Source organism: Cucumis melo, chromosome 3, assembly GCF_025177605.1.
Source record: "Cucumis melo cultivar AY chromosome 3, USDA_Cmelo_AY_1.0, whole genome shotgun sequence".
Lineage (NCBI taxonomy): Eukaryota > Viridiplantae > Streptophyta > Magnoliopsida > Cucurbitales > Cucurbitaceae > Cucumis > Cucumis melo.
Window position 1 is genome coordinate 6,331,800 of NC_066859.1, and position 16,189 is coordinate 6,347,988.

Sequence of the window (16,189 nt, forward strand, 5' to 3'; positions counted from 1 at the left end):
ATCTCAAGTCGGGTAACTTATAACCACGGCCATCCAAATTGCCGATTGTCTCATTTCTTTCTTTGCTAATAGTTCTTTTCCTAATTAGATTTAGAGTACCTTTTAGTTGTCAAGTACTCTGTCGCAATTCTTTTTCCTTTCCAGAAGTCTTACTCATGATATTCAAGGCATTTCCATAGATTACCAAGCATGTGTTCCAAACAAGGCTTGGCAACTTAATGTCCGTAAGCTACATATTTACACATGAAAAGGAGAGAGACCGAGAGGACATTGGAGAACAAAGTCCTCGTATGTTCAGATCCAAGATCCCGTTCTTCCGAGGAACATGTACATATACAACCACATCGTGATTTCCCGGAAAAGGGTAGTGCTCGAGAATATTAATAATTTAAAGTAAACTGGCTCTCGTGTTCAATGAGCTGAATGAGGAAAAGCAGTTGACGCACGGTGTGCTTGGACTGCACAAGCACAATGCACAGACATCAAATTTAGACAGCCACTCATGATGAGAGAATGGCGACCCGAGCAGGTGTGGAGAGCAGGAAATGAATCGCAGACTGCTTGAACAGCAGGGGGAGTAAGAGCAGTGCATTGGCTTATGTTGAGAGTTCGAAGACCATCATCATCATTCTTGCCTTTCCCTGTTCCCCATTTTGTGGGTTTGTTCTTTATACAGCTATGTGCCAAAGAATACATCGCTCTGTCCGTAATGTTTTGACAATAGTAGAGGCCAAGGGACCTCAGATGAGGACACATATTTGCCAAAGCAATCACACTATCATCTGCACATGAGCCAAAATAATCAACAACATTGAGCTACACTATTATAAACTAGCCATTGTTCTAAACATTTAAAATCATCATTTCCGTCAATCATAAAAGAGTTATAACAAGAATTTGAGAGAAAAAAACACACGCTCAATGTACACCTGGACAAACTTTCTGATGAGAGTGAGACGACTATTCTGACAAAATAGCTTTCACTTGCCCTCACCTATGCAAGAGGAAACTCTCAAAAGATGGAAGTTCAGATCTGAGGGATTTCCCATAGTTACAAAGAATTTTTCACATAACCAAGACAATAAGAGTAGCTGAGGAAAAGGCTTCTTCATGAAAATCATAAAAAGAGGTGACAGAGCCGTTCTCTTAAAAGAAGTGATTTTGATTTGATAGTCTAACCAAGGATCTTCTAGGATGCCACTCACATAAAATCATGGGAGATTGTTGTCGGCAGCAATTTAAAAATAGGATATTTAAAATGTGTCACATTGCATACACTAAGGAGAGAAGTGTATCAAGTGAAGAAGTTATAAATGTATCAAGTGTATCAAATGATGTGTCACTTGAACTTGTTTCTTGCCATTTTTGTAAAAAGTAGTGCGTCTGAGCTTTGAGCCTAAATTTTTAGAGCTTATTTTGTTGACAAAATACAAGAAGCCCAAAAGTCATTTACCCCCTCATCAAATACAAAAGTGGTAACATTGAGTTCGAACCCATGAGGAGAGATGCTATTTGTTTTCCTTTCTAAGGTACATTGAAGAAAATCATGATTTTGTTTCAATCCATCAACTTCATGAAGCAAAGGACTTTGCTTGACAATAAAAAAATCATATTGCTTGTGTAGAAAAAAAAACATAGATTTGATAGCAATCAGAGCTGGAAGGAATGGAAGAGAGTAAAGGATTTTTGAGGTTAACGATACACCTTTCAGGAGGGCCATGAGTAAGGTGTAATTTGACTAGTTGGCATGGCATCTGTAACGGTAAGGCTTCAAAGTTCATTAACAGTCCCTCCAGATCAATATCGTGAGTCAAAGTTCACTAAATATAAATCTATAAAAATCTGTCGATTGAGTTAAGAGATGTACCTGTAATTAGAACACAGCCACACAAGTCTAGGGTTCGAAGATCGGGACACCCATACGCCAAACTCATCACACCCACATCAGTCACATTTTCACACCACCCAAGATTTACAGATTGCAAATGATTACAGTATTGTCCGATAGCCTACACATGGACAAAAGTTGATTACATCATTCATCTTGAAACAAGCTAAATTTGCTTAATCTGTAGTTTGTACCTGCAATGCAGTGTCGGATGCAGCTTTGACACATCCACAAAGATTAAGAAATTTTAGCTTTCTGCAATAACTGGCCAGATAAGCCAGTGCAGTGTCACTGAATGCAGTGCAACCACTAATATTAAGTCTCTTAAGATCATGGCAACCATGAGCCAGAGCATATAACGAGAGATCACTGAGCTTGAAACTTTTGCTCAGGTCCAGGACCTGCAGATCATGACAGTAACTAGCAATGGTCTCAACAGCATGGTCGGAAAGCTGGGGTTTATCTTGGCGCAAGATTAGATTTTGCAGTTTCCCAAATTTAGGAGCAAGGGATAGGACCAAGTTGTTCATGTTCTTTTTGCACCTGAAACAAAAAGGGATACCAACTAGCAATTAACTAAGTTGTCTATCCATTTTCATGTCATGAAAGATGTCTAATCTGTATATCTTTACACTCCGTTTCAATTAAAAACAGAGACTACAGAACAACTTCCCTTGCCAAGCATATATCTTGGTGTAGCAAATCACTATTAAAGTACTTCCAACAAGTTCTAAGTTGATAATTTAAATTCATATAATAATAATGATGTACTCGAGTTTAGCATGCACCAGTCAAGGGTACAAGAGCTTAATGTGGTGCGGCCTACATAACATCAAAATAGATGTCATTCATTAAACGTATAAATGTCTAAAAGTAAAAGTTTATCTTTCTGGTATATAAATGTCTAAAAGTAAATGTTGAAGCTATACTTACAAAATAAAAGTCATAAGTTTGTAGCAACAAAAATCAAGCTTGCACCGTTCCTGATATGTTTATGATTTATAAGTCAACCTCCAAAGACAGAGTTATCATAGCAATGGGAGAACTTAAAATAAGTATTTGATAACTATGGAAGGTTAACAATCTTCTTTACATAAAGAGTCGAGCAAAGATATTATACACAAAAGTAGCTGGAAAAAAATTAGTTTTTTCCATCCTAATAAAGTAAAGTAAAAACCAATCCACTACTTCTCCCTCACGGCCTCAAAAAGGTAGCAGAGAAACAGGATCACTTCAATTGAGATACAACAACTATGTACTTTCTCAAGAAGGCTTTTTTTTATTCTTATAAATACGTGCTGAAGCGCCCTATCAACTTTAGAGGGACTGGGATGCAATAATATATTGACGAAATTTACATAATATGTTGGGCAAAGTTTACAATAGGGGACAATATCAAAACCCAAATTTTCCTGTTTGCAATAATAACAGTGTTTTATTTTTAAACATACAAAAATCAAAGGCATCCAGATCAACTATCACCCTTCCCATCCAACCAAGCCTTTGTATAAATTGTTGTGATTCGAGGAATTAAGTAATATAAACACTACAAAATAAAATACTAATAGAACCAGAAGGAAGGAGTCCAATTCATCATATAATATGAAAGTGAAACAATAACACAAGGAGAAAATCAATAGAAACAAGATGTCGAACAACTGAAAGCCCTGGACGAAACGACTAATAAGTAACAATAATACAATTCAATATGATTAGAGTCACATAAGAGGTTAAATCCTCGTTGGATAACAAATTGAGCTTTCAAACACAATTCCCACCTATGAATTCTTTTTGTTCTATTATCTACTTCTCACAAATGTTCTCAAAATCCATGCTCAAAGAATAGTTTTAAAAAACTTGTATAATGTTTCTTCAAATGTTTTCTATCTAAAAAAGACAAAGCCATGGTAAGAAATTTGTTTAACAAATTGTGAGAAAACAAGCATAATTTTTCAAAGGAAAAAGTAAAACCAAATAGTTATTAAAGGCATCCAAAGCAAGTCAAAAGGAAGTACCATGAGAGGGAAAGATGGATAAGGCCAAAGCAAATAGCATCCCTCCATCCACGACACACGCCTGAAGCTACAATAACAGTTCGATCATCAACAAGCGATACAATTTGCAACAGAAGCTCCATAGGAATATCTTTCCATCCTGCTATCACCCCACCATCCATTTTAACTCCTTTAGCACCAACATCCATCCCATCACCACCAACAAGCATCATTAGTTTCTCAAAGCACAAGTTCAAATCTTCAGTCCTCAAGTTTTCTTTGCCAACCATTTCACTCAAATCCCCCAAACCTCCCGTTACCTAAACCTTATCAAACCAGCCTCAAAATATCAGAATCTCGTCGCTTCTACCGCCTGACGCAAAGAAACACAAGATAAAAAACCAGAGTAACAAACACAACAGACTAAGAATGTTACAACCTGATTCTACGCTCTTCCGTTTCAAGGAAAACAGAGTGACCCAGTTGAAAAGAAATAGAGTTCTACGTCTATATCCCAATAGTTGAAAACAAAGAAACCCACAAAACTTACAAAGAAGACCTCAAATTTGAAGGAATAATAAAGAGAAGGTAGGAAAGAAAAGATTAAAATCAGAGAAAAACAAGAAGGGTGGGGGTGATCAGAGGTGAAGGGCAAATAAAAATGAAGAAAAGGTTTCCAGAGTGATTACCTCGGAAGGATTGAAGATGAATACAAAGAGATTCCCGTAAGCAAAAGAGGTGAAACGGTCTATAAAATAGAAGACACGCAAAAGAGAGAGAGAGAGAGAGGGAGGAAACGTCCGGTGGCAAAGAAAGGGGAATGGAGATGGTGCCACGTGGAAAGCATCATGCGTGCGTGTGAGGATGGGCTTCGGGAGTTTCAATGGGACCCACTTTCGTCTTTTTGCGTAGGACCTAGAAAAGGAAAAGGATCCTTTTATTCAATTTTTTTAAAAAAAGAAAAAGAAAAAAATCTTATTTACTTTTCTATTCTTTCATTGTTAAATATTAATTTCATTTTGTATCCTTCGGGAAATAGAGTCCGAGTTTTTGTGTGTGTAGAAGGTTCCATTCCATGTGTTGAAAACCGAAGCCGCACTCGAAAGCAATTCCTTTTTCATTTCATCCACAAACCAAAACCCACCTTTTTCTTTATAAACCCCTCCTTTTCCTTTTCATCCTATAGAAAAAAAAAAAAGAAAAAAAAAAAGAAAAAAAACTCATTGGTGAATTTTTGGGTGGATTGTTACATGAATGATCATGATCCCAATATCAAATCTAACCAATTTATATGTCTTCTTGTAACATAATTTAGTCACTCTACTCCTCAAATTTTATCACTATTTTGTTTGATTTTAGTATAATTTTAGAAGTTTAAGGGTTAAACATCAAATAAATAATAAAAAAAAAAGTTCAACAAGATAATGATTCTTTATCGCTAGATAAAAAAACTATATCTTTTAACTTTTGGTTTTAAGTTGAGCTAGTTGAAACACTTTCTTTGGAGTGTTTCGACTAGTTAAACTTTTTATTAAAATTCCACTTTATTCTCTGGACTTTATTATTTGTTTTATTTTGATTTCTAAACTTTTAAAGGTATTTGTTTTGGTCTTTGGATTTTTGAAAAAAACCTACTTTAATCCTTTCCCATTAGAATTTCATTCATTGTTTAATGAAATGATCGTATGACATTCTACGTTTGGAATAATTATGTGATTTTCTAAATTCATTTTAATTAAATTGATTAATAACTAAGAAATCATGCTAATTTATTCTATAAATATTTTATACCAACTTAGAAATATAATTAACAACTTGAATTAAATAAACTCAAATTAAAAATAAATTTTGTTTTTCTTCTTCAAAACTTAAATCTCTCACATTTTTTTTCAGACTCTCTATCCTTTATTTATTTATTTATTAAATGGAAATAATTTTGAAGCAAATCCACGAGAGATATTGGTGTTTAAAATAAAAGTGACATAGGTGCTTAACAGATTGAATTAGAACAAAAAAACTGGGACGACCCAACTTTCCGGACTAAGCTGAGATCATTACTTACTGCTAGACTCACAGTAAAATGTACAAACTCATAAAAAGACCTGTTTACGATTCATTAAAATCCTTCAATACATAAGAAAAGCACTTTCGAGTCTTATTTTAAATAACTTTCCAAAAGTTCCAATACATAATCCATGAAGTTATCAAAGAAAGACAGGAAAACAATTGTTCTAACCATGACTCCATTTAATAAGTAAAAAAAACTGAAACAATTAATACGTTCAGTGGAAGCACAAAAAAAATAGACATGTCCCTCGCGTTACCTTTGCCTGAAAAAGTTAAAGAGTAAAGAGTGAGTATAAAAATACACCCAGTAAGAGACCCACTACTGAGCCCGCTAGGGTAATAACGGTTAGCTTCCTATTAAGGGGTACCCTACATAAACAGTCTAGTGGTTCCGTAGAACGCATACATCAATCAGTCTAGTGATTCCGAAGGATACACGTATCAGTCGAGTGATCCCAAAGGATGCACATATCAGTCGAGTGATCCCAAAGGATACACATATCAGTCTAGTGATCCCGAAGGATGCACATATCAGTCGAGTGATCCCGAAAGACACCGTGGCTGTAAGGTACACTACCCTATAGATAAAGCTAACCGTTACTCCTCAGTCCATACTTAACCGTCTATAACAGTCACATCACAATATCTTTCAAGCTAACAGTTCAGTTCATAAGCTTAGTCAGTCAGACAGTTTAGGTTTAGTCAACAGTCTCATCAGCCGCTACAATCCAATCCACGCAATACGGTCACCTTATCTAAATCCAGTCAACGAATCAATCATCTCTATGTAAATACACCTGGCAATCATTTCGTCTCAATTCAAACCCTAGTGCAACTACAGGTAACCTATGTTATGCATAAAGTCCATATTATGCATAACGGTCGTACTCAGTCTACAACACAGTCCAACAGTGAATACACAATCTACACCTGAGGTTCCTGAACCTTTACTCCATCCACAATATAACTCGATAATAAGTAACCCAACAACATACCTCAACTAAACATAACATCAAGATTTTCATAATCCATCGACATTACTATTTCGTTTAATAGCACGATCCATCAATATAACTGTATCACACGGGACATCCAGGGGTCCGTACTCCATCAGCAGAATAACCATTAACATATATATATATATATATATATATATATAAGCTAAACTAACAATCATGTCACCAAGTGCATACTAGTGGTGTGTCTAGGCATACGTGCATCGGTCACTTAAGAGCAGTCGCTATTGTGCAACCCTCATTTGCGTTACTACGTATCCCCTTAACAGCTTAACTCGAAGAAGATAGGTAAACTATGCATCACGCCTATGTTCAGTCTGCAACACAGTTCATTAGTATACACAACTACACACTATCGTCCAAAACCTATACTCCATCAACAGCACAGCCCGACTGTAAGCACAAACTACACATAACCGCTCAAACATCACTACTCCATTAACAGTACAACCCATCAGTATGTATAAACTGCATGTAACAACCAAGTCATTTATACTCTATCAATAATACAACCCATCAATATAGATGATGATGATGATGATGATGATGATGATGATGATATATATATATATAAGTCACTCATAACGGTCCAAACATCTAAACTCAATCGACGGCAAAATCCATCATTATAACTAAACTACACATTGCAGTCATGATGTTTATACTCAGTCGAAAGCATAACCTGGCAGTACTTTTTGGTTTGTACAAACAGTCGAACAGTACAGTTATTATATTATGATTCTCATATCAGTCAATACGAGCCAATCTAAAATTGAGTCCAGTAGTAGAAGTCCCTTACCTGAAGTTTAGCTATAATCCTTGTTTGTTTCAACGTCCAAAGGAATCTACCTAAACAAAAACATAAGGGTTTAAACGATGACATCACCAAAATCCACATTACAAAACGCTCCAAAGCAACATCTATCGACTTACCTAAGTAAAGGAGAGTTGGTTCCAACTACACTTGCCGTAACACCCTAGAACCTGAGCGTCACCTCACTAACATCTTCAGTGGATCAACAGTTAACCTAACCAATAAGTTCAACATTTTAATCCGACATTTAAACTTGCATTGACTATTGAAAATGTTAGAAATTCCTCACATTGTTCTTACCAAAACTCACCGAGACTCAGCACGGATAGAACGGCTTACGCAACTCGGTGAACCAGGAGATTAGCTTGAAAAACGACTTGGCTTAGCTCAGCTTAGCTCTCGGCTCGCGGCTCGACTCAGCTCAGTTATCGGCTCGCAGCTTGGCTCAATGGCTTGGTTTGCGGCTTGGTTTGGTTCAACTTGTGGCTCGACTCGCGGCTCGTAGTTTGTTCCGATTCAGGTCAGCTTGGTCGGTTCGGAGGACTCGTTGGCGGGTGCTTGGCGAAACGATGCGATGGAAGGCAGTTGGGCATGGGCAAACACGGCCGAACGAGGTTAGAGGGCGGTCGACGACGCTCGGTTGAGGTCAGAGACAGCCGGCGGTCGACAGACAAGTGATAGAAGAAAGAGAACCGGAGACGCGATGCCAAACGCTCCATCACGCGGCTGTTGACTTCCAATAGAGATAGATTTGGCTGGCAGACGAGGGGATGCACGACGACGACGACTGGCCTCATCGGACAACGCACGGAAAGAAGATTGGAGTGTGGCAGTGGATAGCTTGAGCGGACGAGAACGGGACGATGGCAAGGAGGATCTTCAACATGTGGCGGCTGAAAATGGGGGCGTCGGAGAACCGCAGCTGCTAGTCGGCATTGAACGGAGAATTAGAAGAAGAAGATTGAGGAAGGTGGGGGCGGATAGCTTGCGCGGGCAAAGGAAAAAGGAGGAAAAGACACGCGGGGGGTGGGGGGGATGGCGGCGTGCGCGGGAGATGGAGGATTTTAGGGTTTTTTGAATAATAATAATAAAAAATTAATTATATATATATATATTAAATAAAATAATAATAATAATAATAATAATAATAATAATAATATATAATATATAATATATATTATATTATTATTATATTATATTTTATTTTATTATTAAATATATACCCTCTAGTTTCTTTTTCTTTTCCCTTCTAAACCAAACAAAATTGTAACACCCAAAGAAAATAAACCCCCAAAATTAACAAAAAAAAAATGTTAAAATTTACCTCGAAATTTGGGGCGTTACAAAAGTAAAAAAAAAAAAACTGACAAATTATTGGTGTTTAACATGAGACAATGTAAAATAAACTAGAAAAATAAAATAAATACAACACTTGTTTGAAATAAATCTACGAAATTGTAAACAAATATTTCCACGATGAATCATAAAATCCCAAGAAAAGGAAGAAGAAATAATTGGGTGGAAGAGAAAAATGAATAAAAAAATATCCCAAACTTGAGTCATTAAAATAATTTATACGTGGATGAATTGCTTCAAGCATATGAGTTGATAAAGTGAAGTAGAAAGACAACGCGCCATATATAGTGACAATCAAAATCTAGGAGAAATTGATTTTTTTAGTTCTTCGATAAAACATCAATTTACCACCTAGCCTTTAACTAAAAATTAAAACCCTAGATTATTAAAAGTGATTATCTTATTTAGCATTCTAGTCATCCAAATATAGAAATCACCCCACCATCCTGGTAGAGAGTTAACATAATCTTAGCTGTGGGGACCTTAATATGTACTTTTTAAAAGTTCAGGGACTAAAATTGACATTTATAAAAGTTTAGTGACTAAAATAGAACAAGATACAAAGTTTAGGGACCAATATAGGACTTAAACTTAAATTTTTTGTGGACTCTATAATTCTTGAAACAAACAACGGTGTTTGTGAATAGTGTGGGTTACTCACCATTTGCTAATTTGTTATGAGTGAAGTAGGTTTGTTAAACTTTATGAGTCGACTAAATTAGTTTGATGTTTTATGAGTTTGGTAAAAATTGGTGTTGAGAAATTTGATGGAATGATGAACTACAGTTTGTAGCAAGTGCATAAGTCAAGGATGTATTAATACAATCTGGGTTTATACAAGTGCAAGTTAAGCAATGATGATGTTTTGACGAAATTTCTAAGTGATTCCAGCAAAGATTCAAAGAACAGAATATTGTTGTTCTATAGCAAATGCTAACATTGTCTTTCAACTTACTTTGAACAAGACAAAGTTCATCCTCAAGGTAGGTACACTTTAGCATGACAAAGGATAAGATGTTAGCAATTTCACAAGTTTGCACACATGGCATTGACTTGGATTTATGGAAGGCGTGTGGTGGAAGTTTTGTTGATGGTTGAAAAACTTTTGAGTGAGCCAATTAGATGGAGGTTTGCACTATAAATGTTAGTACGGTTTTCAACATGTGACAAAAATGGAAAATTTTGGGAGGTGGTATTCTAAGTGGTCTACTTGTTATAGTGGAGTGTATATTCTCTAAGTTAAGAATTATGATTGTCATTAAAAATAATGGACGTTGTAAAGTTCTGGATTCTTTAAGTATCTTATCACAATTAAATTTGTTGGGTTTTGGCAAAATATTAGAAGTGTAGTTGCGGATGTTGAAAATTTTCAAGGAAGTCATGAGTGTTATAATATGTATTTAATTTATATTATACGTGTTTGTTATCGTAATTGTACGTATTGTGTAGAGTTTCTACGTACTATATATATATATATAACTTTACTTTAATTCTATATTGAATAAAAAAATTTTTTGGGTGGGTTGTGGATTTTCTTCTAAGTAGGAGTTTTCCATCTAAATTCTTGTGTTTCTAGTTTTATTATCTTCTTTTAATTTCTCCGTTATTTATTTATTTTTGTAGTAGAAGTGGGAAGTTTTTTCTAACACATATATTATTGTCTTCATAGTATAATATACTATCTTTCTCATGGAAGCAACATCATATCCGCAAGATCTATTGAATTACATTTAGTGTAAACAAACTAAACTTAAACAAATTTTCATAAAAAGAGAAGTGTTTTATGGAAAAACGTGTATGAAAAAGTTATAAAACACAATTTGAGGAAGACATATTATAAATTACTTGTGGTCATTCAAATAGTCATATCTCTAGCTTATTTAAGTTGGTTAACTATGAAAAAAAACATTTATTCATGATATAACGTAACTTTACACGAATGCATGGTAGTGTACCATTTATTCTAACATAGACTTACATAAGACGTCAAAATGTTGTTGAAGTTATTTTTCTCCCTACCTATTAAGTACATGTAATGGCTATCTTTTTATAATAGAACTTGCAATAAGATTGGTCATGTGCCCTTGTGTCAATAAAGGATTGGCCTTCCTCGTGAATTTTTTCGTAGTTCCTCCTCTTCTAACGAGGAGCTTGAAGAATTTTATTTTTCAGTGGTTGGTTTTGATATAGAGTGCCTCTATTTTATCTAGTATGCATAAATATTCTTGGTATCTATTTTTTTTATTTAATTTATTTTTCGAATAAAAGCAAGTGAAATAGTGGAATTTACCTTTGAATTTTTCTAAAATATTGATTTACTTTATGAGTTGTTTTCAATTATAACAAAATAAATTAATATATTTATAAATATAACATAATTTTTTTATCAATAAACAATTATAATAAATCTAAATAGACATGTATGACTATGTAAAATTTTGGTGATTAAAATAATTCCCCTTGGTTTATCAGTGATTAGTTTTTTCATTTTCAAAACTATTGGAAGAGATGTCTAAATTGAAATAAAATAATTATATATAAATAATATTTGAAAAAGACAAAGACAAGACGCTGCAGCAACTAAATTGTTGTTCATTTTTAATTGTGTGTTTTAAAAAGTCATCTTACCAAACATTTTTACATTAAATTTTTGTTTGCCTAGTTTAACTTTTTCTTTTTTATGGAACATTTACTAAGACAAAATTGGATGAAAAATCCTAAAACAAGAAAATGAAAAGTTGAATATCGTTTTTTAAAGATTCAATATATTCAAAAATCTTAAGTCATTTATTATATCTTATTTAAAATTAACTTTGTGTTTAATACATTTTATTGGATTACTTCTTTTAAATTAAAATTTTAAAACTCAATTATAAAGAAAATTGAAAGTCGGTGGATAAATTAGATATTTGCGGTTTTATTAGATATAATATTATAATTTTAAAGATTTGTTAGGCATGATTAAGATTTTAAAGATTAAAGTTTGTAATTTAGACTTTTATATAAATTTTGACATATTTTGGTGTAAAATCCAAATTAAATACATCAAATCAGTATCTAAATAGAATAAAATATTAACTATAAAATTATAAAAGATGTAAAATTTTAGAGATTTGTTTAGATACGGTATATTTACTAAAAAAGAAATTAAAGTTAAAATAGTGACTTTTTTCTAAAATAATTTATTAAAGATTACATATTTGTGTGTATTTATATGGTATTCTTAAAGTGGAAATAGTTTCAAAAGTGATAAATAAAAAATAAAACAATATTTATAAATGAAATAAAGAAAGTAAAGGTTAAAAAGAAGAAGAAAAAACTTCAAAAGATGCATAGAGGAAAAATAAAAGATGCATGGATTTGGGGGCAAAATCTACCCATTATTAACCACAAATTGCCAAAACTTAATTTTATATAATGTGATATAATTTACTGCTTATATTATGTATGGATTATTTTCGCAAATATGATGTTTTTAGAAAATAATCGTAATAGAAATGAGGCAGATAGGCAAACTAATGTCCAAAAGGGTGGTTTTTTTAAAATAAAGGAAGTCATGTACTCCATTAATCTACGTCGGCCTATTTTGACCAATTTGATCCACGTAGAACGTGATTGATTGGATTAATGAAAGATGCATGACTTCCTAAAAAAAGGAAAATTATGGTTTAATTTTTAAAAAACGTAATTAATCAAATATATAATTAAAAACAACTTAATATTCAAACCCTTATTATGATTATTAGGTTTTAATTTCGAAAAAAAACTACCATATTTTCAAAAAACTTAAACATTTACTTAAATAATCAATCAACCTCTTATTAGGATTATTATGGTTTAATTTATTAAAAACTTAATTAATCAACCTCTTGTTTTTATCCTTTTTAGCAAAAAAATTATTAGGATTATTATGATCATTTACGATGATCTTTAATTTCTATGTTTAAGTGTATTAGAAATTTCTTCACACATTTTTTCTTTTAAAACAAACATTTAAAATTTTCTCTCCACTTAATTTGCTTGCATTACTTACTTTTGAAATCATAAGGACAATTTAAAATAATTAATTAAATTTTTATGGTCTAAATTTTGAAACCATAGTGACAACTTAATGCATAGTTGAAGGATGTATCATGAAACTTAGAATCAGTGAATTATATGAGATTTATTATAAAAATTTCAAGTTAAAAAAGTTGTATATTTTTAGGTAAGTTTTTGTTTTAAGCTTTGTAGTATGACCTTGATTTTTTGTGCAAATAAAAATGCATTTTCATACAATTCTACATTTAAAATTGAAATTTATAAAAATTAAAAATTTGATTTACAAACTAAACATTTTCTTGATCTCCCTCTACGACATCATCGCCTTGTCATCGTCGTCTACGTCAAATGCATCTTTGATCTATGTCGGCAACATTGAGTCGTCTGGTCTATTGAATAATTTGTTCTATATTTTCCAAGGTTTGATCACACATTAAGCTCAAATCTTGTATATTGTTTTCCATGGAGTAAGAATGTACGTTTTGAACAAAATTATTCTGAACGATTACAAATAATATAATTAAATAATGTGCATGCTTGTATTAAATTTATAAAACAAATCATATTAAAATTTTTACCATGCAATAATAGTAAAAGTCATCTGTTGTGATAAAGCGTCTAGTAATTGACGAGTACCAGGAAAAATAGTTATCTAATATTGTTGGTTCGAGCGTTGCTACTTCTTTTGCACGAAAATTATTTCGTGAATGCCACATTGTTATATGTTCCACATGAATCCTAGGCCAATCTAAATTAATGACCTACAATATTTGAACCCTTCTATTGCACGACCAAATGACGAAAAAACTGTTCCAAAAATGGTCGTACCTAGTACATCAGATGGAAGAAAAGACCAATCAACTTGAGTTGTTGGATTGTAATATATAATGACACTCAACCAATATGGAAGCTCATTGTACGATTTCTCCCAATCACCAAAAACAACAATGAGAGCTTTTTTCTTCGCATGTCATACTCGTCTGTACTTAACATTGAAATTGTACTGTTGTTTTCTTATTTACAGGAATAATGGCAAAGTAACATTAAGATCAGCTCTAACCATGTTTTGAATTTCAACACTCACGAAATTAAAATCGACCTGTGGGTGATCTTATGTTAAGTTTGAGTATAGACACGAGTGTTCTCCTCCAAACCTAGTAATTTCAAACATTTCGTGGCTCTTACACGTACTTCCACGTAACCTCAAATTATAGCCATTATTCCACTGTTTGCATCGAACAAACCAAATATTTTGGTTTGATTTAACTACAACAATTTCGTAGTGTTATGTCACACAATGTTTTTTAATGGCCAAATGAAGATCTTCGTTGCAATCAAGTAACATTCTCTTCTGAATTAAGCAGGATGTGTCATTCCTATTTGCTAATATAGACCCTTGTTCACAAACATAATTCACAATGTCCCAATCTATTTGTGTAAATATCTTAGAATGGATCATTTTATTTTCTTCATTACCAAATAATTCATCGACCTCTACATCTATATCACTCTTAACTCCATCATTACCAAGTTCAAGAATAGCTAAATCTTTAGGTCGCATCGACATATTTAATTAGTTGTTAAATATCAAGACCACCATTAGAGATACATCACTCTAATTAAACAAAATCTAATAGTTCAATACCCAAATTCGAACTCTTTGTATGCCTAAATTACATTTATTCTCTATAATGTCTAATCAACACATGAATTGAATCTCTAAGTTTTACAAAAATGTAATTTAAATAGGTTATTCAAACATGAGATCATAAATTTTCCATCGTGAACCCACCATAATAAACAACATCAAATCAAATTCAAAGTACCTAAGATCAAATTATTTTCCCTAATTCTCAAATTTTCAAAGTACCTCAAATTAAATTATTTTTAATGATTTTTTTTTAATTTTGATAAGATACGTTAAATCAAATAATTTCAAATAATTTCTCTAAAAATCAAATAAGATACCTAAAATCAAATAATTTTCCTAAAAACAAACAATATAACTAAAATCAAATGATTTCCCTAACATCAAATAACATACCTTAAATCAAATATTTTTCCTAAAATCAAATAACTTTCCTAAAATTAAAAAAAAATCCCTAAAACCAAATAATTTTCCTAAAATGAAAAAACATACCTCAAATCAAATGATTCTTTTAAAATCAAATAACATACTTCAAAACCAATATATTTTCCTAAAATCAAACAATATAACTAAAATTAAATAATTTCCTTATAATCAAATAATTTTCCTAAAATCAAATACTATAACTAAAATCAAACAATATAACTAAAATCAAATAACAAACTTAAATTCAAATAAGTTTTACAACAAAATAATACAATCAAATAACAAACATAAATTAAATTATTTTTACAACAAAATCGTGTACCCGATCTACAAATTAGTTAAATAGACATATCTTGTAATGAAAAAATCGAAAGGAAAAATGGAGGGGAGGAAGACTTTTTTGTGAAAGCCAATTGCGAGGGAGCTTCATGGTGGCTGATTTTTCGTGAAGAATGGAATGGGTGGCTGATTTTTCGTGAAGGATGGAAGTGTTGATAGGTTTTTATGAAGGACGAAAGACAGAATCACAAAGGAAAGAAGGGTTTTTGCCGAAATGCAAGGCAAATTTGAAGTGAGAATGAAAGTCAGCAGGCTCGATGACTAGGTTATAAAGTAGCGATGTCATGTACCCGATACACGACTTCCTACACGCTGAACAAATGTGACAATCAATTGTATCGTTGATTGCCAAAACAAATACATGTGAGTAGAGTCGTGTACCCATTACACGACTCTAGTCAGACATCATGGATCGGGTCCACGACTTCAGTCAGATTTTGACCTGTAGATGTATACCCACAATAATCTTGTGGCACATGACTTTTTGTTGTATTCATTTCAGTCTGTATTTGTAATTTTTAAATCTATTGTTTGATGTTGACTTTATAAACATGATCTTTAGTTCACACCAAGCTGAAAAATGTCAATAGATACTTTATT

The 16,189-nt window shown here is 32.7% G+C and overlaps 1 protein-coding gene across 4 annotated transcripts; it reads right to left on the reverse strand.

The window, feature by feature from the left end:
• Positions 1–156: 156 nt before the first annotated feature.
• Positions 157–4,702, reverse strand: LOC103485661 (F-box protein SKP2A). 4 transcript variants are annotated; one of them, XM_008443348.3, is made up of 6 exons: positions 4,572–4,601; positions 3,904–4,255; positions 2,822–2,871; positions 2,083–2,431; positions 1,868–2,009; positions 157–782 (listed from the first exon to the last, which is right to left on the reverse strand). In XM_008443348.3, exons 2-6 carry the CDS (start codon positions 3,949–3,951, stop codon positions 412–414), a joined length of 960 nt encoding a protein of 319 aa, XP_008441570.1. In that variant the 5' UTR covers positions 3,952–4,255; positions 4,572–4,601; the 3' UTR covers positions 157–411. The 4 variants fall into 4 exon arrangements, with proteins under 4 accessions (XP_008441570.1, XP_008441569.2, XP_050938771.1 ...); XM_008443347.3 differs by lacking the exon at positions 2,822–2,871 and having other exon boundaries at positions 4,572–4,700; XM_051082814.1 differs by lacking the exon at positions 2,822–2,871 and having other exon boundaries at positions 3,904–4,208; positions 4,572–4,631.
• Between the last annotated feature and the right edge of the window lie 11,487 nt (positions 4,703–16,189).

What these genes read in the sequence shown, in the direction of transcription:
- LOC103485661 (XM_008443347.3), bottom strand. Translation starts at nt 4,172, where the DNA reads ATGGTTGGCAAAGAAAACTTGAGGACTGAAGATTTGAACTTGTGCTTT. An exon ending in CATCCGACACTGCATTGCAG is followed by an intron (nt 2,010 to 2,082) that starts GTACAAACTACA and finishes GTCCATGTGTAG; the next exon opens with GCTATCGGACAATACTGTAA. An exon ending in TGGCTGTGTTCTAATTACAG is followed by an intron (nt 783 to 1,867) that starts GTACATCTCTTA and finishes GCTCATGTGCAG; the next exon opens with ATGATAGTGTGATTGCTTTG.